Source organism: Corvus brachyrhynchos, unplaced genomic scaffold (genome assembly GCF_000691975.1).
Source record: "Corvus brachyrhynchos isolate BGI_N302 unplaced genomic scaffold, ASM69197v1 scaffold298, whole genome shotgun sequence".
In the NCBI taxonomy this organism is placed as follows: domain Eukaryota; kingdom Metazoa; phylum Chordata; class Aves; order Passeriformes; family Corvidae; genus Corvus; species Corvus brachyrhynchos.
In genome coordinates, this window is record NW_008239307.1 from 57889 (window position 1) to 67282 (window position 9394).

The window sequence follows — 9394 nt, forward strand, 5'->3', positions numbered from 1 at the left end:
TGGAAGAAAAATGGGCAAAAATGGGGAAAAAAGGGAAAATTTGGGGGAAAAGGGGGGAAAAAAGGGAAAAGGGGGGGAAAAGGAGAAAAAGGGGGGAAAGGGGGGGAAAAGGGGAAAAAAGGGAAAAAATGGAAAAAAAGGGGGAAAAGGGGGAAAAGGGGGGAAAGTGGGGAAAGAAGGGGGAAAAGGGGGAAAAAGGGGAAAAAAGGGGATAAAAAGGGGATAAAAAGGGGATAAAAAGGGGATAAAAGTGGGAAAAGGGAAGGGAAGAAGGGGGAAAAAGAGGGAAAAAGGGGAAAAGGGGGAAAAAAGGGGACAAAGGTGGGGAAAAGGGGAAAAAGGGGGAAAAAGGGGGTTAAAAGGGGATAAAAAGGGGATAAAAAGGGGATAAAAAGGGGAAAAAAGTGGGAAAAGGGAAAAGGGGGGGAAGGAGGAAAAAAGGGGAAAAAGCGGGGAAAAGGGGGAAAAAGGGGAAAAAGGGGGGAAAAAGGAGAAGAAGGGGGGAAGGGAGAAAAAAGGGGGATAAAAGAGGGGAAAAGGGGGGAAAAATGGGAAAAAGGGGAAAAAAGGGGGAAAAAAGGGAAGGACTCACCCAGCACCGACTTCACTTTCTTTTTCTCTGGAACAGAAAATGCAGGATTTTGGCACCCAAAAAATCCCAAATCAGGAACCCTGATCATATTGAAAGGGCATTTTTTGATTATTTGGAATTAATTATTTAATCCGTGGAAGTATCAAACTTTTTGAACTTCATTTTATTTAATAGATGGGATTTATCAGATTCAATAATTAATATATTGATTAATAATATTTTATATTTTTAACATAATATTTTTTAAATTATTTTTTCATTCTAATTTGAGCAAAAAGACATTTGCAAAAAAAATAGGCCGATTTTATAACTTTTCAACTGTAAGAAAACAGAAGTTAGAGCAAAACTAAAATTGTAAAATATTGGTAATTTGAACATTTTAAAATTGGGTCATTTTTAAAGTGGAAGTTTTCAATCAGTGAATTTTCAAATTAAAAAAAAATTAGCGACTTGAGCAAAAACATGATTTTTAAAAATGAGGAAATTTTCCAATTTTTAAATTGTCAACTTTGAAATTGTAAAAAATTAGGAACTACAGCGAAAAGAAAACTGAAATTCACGCCTGGTTTTAAACTTTGTGCATTAAATACAGAGAGAATTCCCAGAATTTCCATTGCTCCCTCATTTCGAACACAGAGGATTTTTACCTTCTTCCATTTCCAGCTTTGCTTTTCCTTGAAAATCGAGAAAATTTTAAATTATTTAATTCTGAAAGATTTTTAAACTACTGTTTGATATCTTAACTTACATATTCAATGGATCTCTCTAATAAACGTATTAATATATTGAATATTTCCAAGATTTTAGAGTCTTTTATATTTCCAGATATTTATATTTTAATAAGATTTAATAAAACCTGGTATTGCTTATTTTATATTTCATATTTTCAAGATTTTACGGTATTTTATATTTCTACGTTTTCTATTTTAATAATATGTAATAAAATCGTGTGTTTGTTATTTGGTATTTAATATTTCCATTAATATGGGTAATATCTTATATTTACTATTTCACGTTTTGACGTAAATAATAAATATTAAATATATTTAATATATTTAAAGCAAATATTTAAAATAAATAATAAATATTAAATATGAAATCAAATCATTAATAATTTTCATTTTACGTTGTTATAATTATAGCAGGAACATAAAAATAAATTGCAATTATACCGTTGGTGATCATTAATTAATAATTAACAACCTCACCTGCACCCGTGGTTCTCTTGTTGCTCCCTGGGTAAAAAAAAGAACAAAAATTTCCCTTTTATTCCATGTTTTTGTAGGGAAATTGGGCTCCTTTTCCCGGATTTCGCCCTTAACCACCGGTGATTTTCCTCAGATTCTGGTGGGATTTTCCAATGGGATCCGAAGCCGGAACTCACCCCGGATCTGGCAGAAAACGATGGAAATCAGGGCCATGTTGAGGAACAAAACCGCCAGGAAAATCCGCAGCCACTGGGAGATGGAGGGGAGGAAAACGTCTGGGAAAACGAGGGAAAATCAGCGAGATTCCGTCAATTGTTGGAAGATTAAATATCCTATTAATTACTGAATATTCCGTTAACGATTTAAGGCCGAAATATTCAAATAATTACTCAATATTTTGTTAATTATTTAAGGCTTTAATTTTCCATTAATGATTAAATATAAGATTAATGGTTTAAGATGAAATACTCTGTTAAGGATTAAATATTGGATTGGTTATTTAAGGTTTGATTTTCCCATTAACTGTTAAATATTCTATTAACGATTTAATGATTGAACATTCTGTTAAGGATTAAATACTTTACTAATTATTTAAAGATTCAATTCTCCAACAGCTATTAAATATTATATTAATGATTTAAGGATTAAATAGTCAGTTAAGGATTAAAGATTGTATTAATTAATAAATAGTAATTAATTATTTAATTAATTCTTAAAATGGCCAATAATTATTAAATATTCTAATAATGATTTCAGGATTAAGTATTTGATTAAGACTCAAATATTCAATTAAGTATTGGCTGTTCCATTAATGATTTAAAGATTGGCTATTCCATTTATTATTAGATATTTTATTAATGATTAAGCCTTCTATTAATGAATAAATCACAAAGGCAGTGGTAAATTAGGAGACAAAACACAGGTGGAGGTGGGAGATGGGGAAGTTTTATTTCTAATTAAATCAATCAATAAATTATGCTAATAAATAAAATTTTAAAATAAAATATGAAGGTAAAATATATATAAAAATAGAAAGTAAAAATAAAAATAAGCATAGAAAATAAAATATGAATAGAAAAATATTCAATTAAAATTAAATCAAATTAAGGACTTCAACAAGTCCTGCTAATTTGCAAAGATAGAATAAAACCAACTAATGAATAAATAATAATAAATAAAATTAAAGATTTCCAATGCTTTGGGTCCAGCTGGAGCTGCCAATTAGCAAAAACCAAATTCAACCAATCAATCAATGATAATCAATAAAATTAAAGACTTTGACAAGAATTGCTAATCAGCAAAAATAAAATGAAATTTAAAAAATCAATCAATGATAATCAACAAAATTTGTGACTCCAAATCATTTGGGTTAAACTGAAGCTGCTCATTAGCAAAAACTAAATTAAATACATCAATTAACAAATGATAATCAATAAAATTAAAGAATTCCAACCCTTTGGACTCAACTAATTAGGAAAAATCAAATTAAACCAGGAACGGAATAACTGCCCCGGGAATTTCTTCTGGGAATTTTTTCCCGGCGCCCACCATGGATGCGGATCCGGGACTCGCGGGAGGCACTGAGCCGGCGGTTGAGGATCCGGCAGGAGATTTCCAGGTCGGATCCGGGTTGGATCCTCAGGGAAGCCTCGACGCTGAAGAGGCCCCCGGGGGTCACCGTGGCCGTCGTGGTCATTGACTCCCTCCGGACTTTTCCGTGTCTGTCCAGCCAGAGCAGCTCCGGCCGCGGGAACCATCCGGAGGCGCGGCAGGAGAGGCCCAGGTCCTGCTTCTCGGGGCTCCGCAGGATCACGGACGGAGCTTCTCCAATGGCTGTGGAAAAACAGAGGAATTTTCCATTTCAATCCCGTTAAATTCGGGTTTTCTGGAACTCAACGGTTCCGTTCATTGAGGAGCTGTCGCCATGGGATCACAGATGGAGCCTCTCTGTCAGCAGAGGAAAAACAGAGGAGTTTTCCATTTCAATCCCGTTAAATTTGGGTTTTCTGGAACTCAGTGATTCCTTCCATGGAGAAGTTGCTGAGGTCCCGTTTTTCGGGACTCCGCAGGATCACGGATGGAGCCTCTCCACAGCTGTGGAAAAGCAGAGGAATTTTCCATTTCAATCCCGTTAAATTTGGGTTTTCTGGAACTCAACGGTTCCGTTCACTGAGGAGCTGCCGCCGCGGGATCACGGATGGAGCCTCTCTGACAGCAGAGGAAAAACAGAGGAATTTTCCATTTCAATCCCATTAAATAGAAGTTTCCTGGAAGTCAACAGTTCTGTTTGTTTCTGGGGGCTCCACCGGATCATGGATGGATTCTCTCCACAGTTGTGGAAAAATGGACAAATTTTCCGTTTCGATCCCGTTAAATTTGAGTTTTCTGGAACTCAACGATTCCTCCCACTGAGAAGTTGCCCAGGTCCTGTTTTCTGGAGAATCATGGATGGAGCCTCCCCAATGGATGTGGAAAAGCAGAGGAATTTCCATTTCAATCCCGTTAAATTGGGGTTTTCTAGAACTCGGCTTTTCACCAAGGAGTTGGAAAGTCTTGGAGGATTTTCCGGGATTTGATCCAGGGGGGCTGGAGGTTCTCAGTGGTCATTGGCTCTGAGAATGTCCTTGGGAATGAGGGGATTTAATGGAGAATCCGGAAGTGGATGGAAGGGTGGGGGTGGTCCTGGGATGGATTTGGGAGTGGAATTTCCCAGGATTTTGTAGAATTTAGGAAATGTAAAAATTGTAGAAGCAAATATATAAAATATATAAAATGTACAAAATATATAAAATGTATAAAATGTATAAAAGATTTAAATATATCAAATATATCAAATATATTAAATAAATATAGAAAATATATAAAATGTAAAACTATTAAAGATAAAAATATAGACATAAACTACATAATATAGAATTATAAACGTATAAATATGAATATAAGTATAAACATAAAATAATATACTACTTCTAGTATATAATTTTATATTTGCAAAATACAGTATATAAATACTACTTATTTATATTTTCATATATATGATATATATTATATAATATATTTTATAGCATATGTTGTAATATATTTATAATTGTATTTATAATATAATTGTATTTATAACGTATAAATACACTAAATAGAATAGAATATACAAAACGTATATCTTTATTTCTATATTATAAATTAATATAGAAATTATAGAAATTATTATTATTAATTAATATTATAAATGAATATATTTTTATAATATTATAGATGAGAATATTTGTGTTGTATAATTAATATGTCCATATAATAGATGTTTGTATAATAATGCATTTATGTATTCTTATAAAATAATATTTGTATTACATGACATATAAGATGTCAAATATAAAAAATAGGTATTAAAAATAAATAAAAATAAAAATAAAAATAAATAAGAATAAAAATTAGAATAAAAATTAAAATAAAACTGAAACAATTTAACAAAAAATTATATAAAAATAGACATTTTTAAATATAAAAAATATTAGCATTTATAACAATATTTCAAATATCTGCCCAGTTTTGTGCAGTGAAGGAAACGAGAGGGAATGGCACCGACCTGCCACTTCCAGCTCCACCAGCACTTCCCGGGACACATCCTGGAATGAGACCTCGCAGCTGTAGGATCCCTGGTCGGAGCTCTGGACGTTCCTCAGGAGCAGGGACACATTCCCAGCTCGGAAGTCCCTGTGGAAAAATTCCGCCCGGCCCTGATATCGCTCATCCGGCTCCTCCCTTCGATCCTTCCCATCATAGCTGCTCACGGGGATCCGCTGGGATTGGCCGTGGAATGTCCACCGGATGGAGAAATCCTCGGGAATGGGAGCAGATCCCACCTGGCAGGGCAGGAGCACCCTGTCCCCGATGATTCCAAGGACGGAAGTTTTGGGAGCGCTCAGGAATCCGCCTGTTTTAGGGTAAAAGGGGGATTGGTTCGGGTTTTCCATGTTGGGTTTTCCATGGAATTTCATCGGTGACCAATGGGACCAATTCCACCCTCAACAAGAGAGGAACCCAGAGGAAAACCAAAGAAATGGGGATGTGGTGCTCATGGATTTATCCTTCAGTGTTTTGAACAATAACTCAATTTCTTGGCCATTCAAGTCTTGGAGAACCCTGGAAAATGGATGGAAATGGCAAATTCCATCCAAAATAAAAGTTCACACCCAGGATTTACCTCCAGAAAATTCCAGGTGGGAATTGACTGCCCCAACACCGGTTCCCAGGAAGGTTTGGAATGTCCCAGGGCCTGGAATTCATCCTTACGGTGCTGGGAGATGTGAGAGCTCTCAGATTCCCAAGGATACGTGAGGTGCTCCTTGGACATCCTGCCCTGATTCCCAGAGGTTCTCCCAGCACGGGATCGCGACCCAGGTGATAAAATCATGGAATGCCCTGAGCTGGAAGAGGATCAGAGTCCAACTCTTGGCCCCGCACAGGACAATCCCAACAATCCCTGGGAGTGTTGTCCCAGTGCTCCGCAAGCACCAGAATGTTCGGAGCCGCTGCCAATTCCCAGTGGAGCTGCTCCGGCCATGACCACCCTCTGGAAAAGGAGCCTTTTCCAAGTTAAATTCTGTGTCCTCATTAGGTTTGAATTCACGTTTTGGAGCAGAAATCGCCTGTTTTATGGGAATAGATCCCAAATGGAACTGCCCTCACCTGCAGCCAGGTGGGATCCGTGCCGGAATGCCAGGACTGGGAGCACCGCCAGCCACCAGAGCCGGGAATCCATGGATATCCCGGCTCCCTGCTCCTCCTCCCCTCCGGAACCGGCACTGCCGGGGGGTGTCCCGCAGGATTCCTTCGGTCCCTTCCCAATGGGAAACAAGGAGAGAATGGAGAGGGGAAAAAACAGGGAAAATGATCCATGAAGGATGATGGAAAACGGGATTCCAGGAGTTCTCCTTTCCTCAGCTCCCTGTGCAATTTAAATCCACCCAGTAAATCCTCCCTCGGTTTTCCGGACGTTCCATTCCCATTTTTTCCCTTTCACTGAGAAATTCCAAGCGTTTTGTGGGATCTTCGGATGTTATTTTGTTATCAGATTTTGGTGGGGTTTTGGTATTATTTTGATTTTTGGAATTCTGATATCAGAATTTAATACCGGATTTTGGGGTGATATTTTAATATTCAATTTTAAGACCGTATTTTGATACTCTGTGTTGATGCCACATTCCATGTTATACGTTAACATGATATCCTGTAATTAATATTATATTAATTTAATATTTTATTACTGTATTTTGATAGTCTATTCTACATTTTAATACTACATTTTGATACATTTTAATATTATCTTTAGTAATCCGATTTTGCTATTAGATTTTATATTTTATATATTTAAAAAAATTTTTTTGGTATTTTTATATTTTAATATTAGCTTTTTATATTACTTTGAGATTTTATTCGGATGTTATTTTGATATAATTCTTTAACATATATTATTACAATATTCTTATATATTTTAAATACTCTATTTTAACATTCTATTTCAATATTACATTTAATATTCGATTTTTATATCATATTTAATACCATATTCTCACACTATATTTTGGGATTATATTCTCACACTATATTTTGGGATTATATTTTGATATTGTATTTTTAAACTTTATTTTGATATATTTTGATATATTCAGGGATTCTATTCTGATATTATAATTTAACATTCTATTTTGTCATTGTATTTTATTATTTTAATATATTCTATATTTAAAATAAATAAATAGATATTATTTTATTAGAATTATTATATTTATTATATAAGAAAATAATATATATTTATACATCATATTTATTTACGTAATAAATAATATATGCTATAATAATTCTAATTAATAATTTAACAATAATTACAGATAATTTATAGTGCAATAACACACAGTATAATGATTATACTTCTACATAATTCTATATATAATATAGAATGTTATAAATATAATTCTATATATCATTAAATAAAATTCTATGTATAATGATTTTATTATAATTATTACAATAATTTATATTTCAATATCATATTTTGATATTATAATTTCATATTATCCCACCTTTCTGTAGAATCATGGAATTGCCCAACTTGGAAAAGACCTTTCCAATCACCAAATCCAATCATTTTATTGGCAAAACCATTCCCGAAACCTCCTGGAGCAATTCTCAGGAGCAGCAGGATCTTGATCCCGCTGTTTTAAATGGAATTCTGTGATTTCATGGATGTGGCTCCAAGGATTTCCTTGCCAATCCCGCTCCGGGTGAAGATAAATAATCAAACTGAGCCGTGAGCTGGGATTCAATTGGGATTTAATCCCAATTTCCTGGGATTTCCTGTGTTTTCCTCCATGTCTCAAATCACAGATAAATCCAAGCAGTGCCAGGGAGAGGAATTCCCATGGGAAAAGGGCGACAACGCCCCAGATTCCTCCCTATCCGTGAAAACAATTAACTTATTTCCATTAAATGAATTTATTCCCAATTAATTCAGGGTTTTTTTCCAATGTGGAATTCCTTACCTGAGCAGGAGGGACCTGGCAGCTCCTCGGGGATGCGGCTGGGATCAACCTTTGTCCTCGGGTTTTATGGCCACTGGAAGCTGAGATCGGCGTTTTCCGGTGGAGCCGGAGGGGATTGGACGGAGCAGCTCGGGAAAAGGTCTGGAAAATCCCTTTCTGCTTCCTGAGTCCTGGCCCCGGAGCTGCGAGAGGTTGGAATGTTCCTCCTCATCCTCCCGTGGGAAACCATTCCCTGCTCTGCCAGGGTTTAGTGGGAACAGGGAGGGGAAAAGAGTTCCGTGGACCAAAAATTCTGGGAAAAAAGGGAAATCCCAGAGTTTTTATGAGCGGTGGGATGAGACCATGCTCGGTTTGGGATTTCTTTTTCCCTGGGAATGGTGTTGGGTATTATCCTGGTTTTCTTCCTTTTTGTCATGGAAATTCCAAGGTTGGTTTGGGGTTATTCCTTTTTTTTGGGGGGGTGGGGGAGTTTTTGGAGGGGGGAGAGGGGCAAAGTTTTTCCTGGTGTTTTTCCATCTTCTTTTGCCATGGAAAATGTACTGATGGGAATTTATTTATTAATTAAATCATTATATCAATTTTTAAAAAGTAATAAAAATACAACACAATAAAATAAAAATAATGAAAATTAATAAAAATTCATTGATTTATCTCAAAAAAAAAAAAAAAAGGGAGGGAGGAAAGAAGAGGGAAAAGGTTCCACACCTGAAAAAAATGTCCTCCCTGTGAGGGTGGGGAGGCCCTGGCACATCTTTCCCAGAAAAGCTGTGGCTGACTTGGAATATGTTTTTGGAATATGTTTGGAATAGTTTTGAGGAAAAGCCCCACAAACGATCAGAAAGCAGCTGGTTCTGATCTCCCACCTGGAGCCAGGACTCAGCATTCCATGAACCCCGTGGATTGACAGGATGGTCCTCGGTGTGGAGAGGGAAAATCTTCCGGTGACGCCAGCCCTGATTTCCTTGGATTGGGAGAATTCCAAGAGATGCATCCAGGAGGTGATAAAACCATGACATTTATCCGAGGAAACCCAGTCCCAGATTCCCTGGAAACCT

At 36.1% G+C, this 9394-nt stretch overlaps 1 protein-coding gene across 1 annotated transcript; it reads right to left on the minus strand.

The window, feature by feature from the left end:
• Positions 1-1929: 1929 nt before the first annotated feature.
• Positions 1930-5771, minus strand: LOC103620019 (butyrophilin-like protein 9). The gene is made up of 3 exons (XM_017740646.1): positions 5384-5771; positions 3349-3633; positions 1930-2075 (listed from the first exon to the last, which is right to left on the minus strand). Exons 1-3 carry the CDS (start codon positions 5769-5771, stop codon positions 1930-1932), a joined length of 819 nt encoding a protein of 272 aa, XP_017596135.1.
• Positions 5772-9394: the final 3623 nt, after the last annotated feature.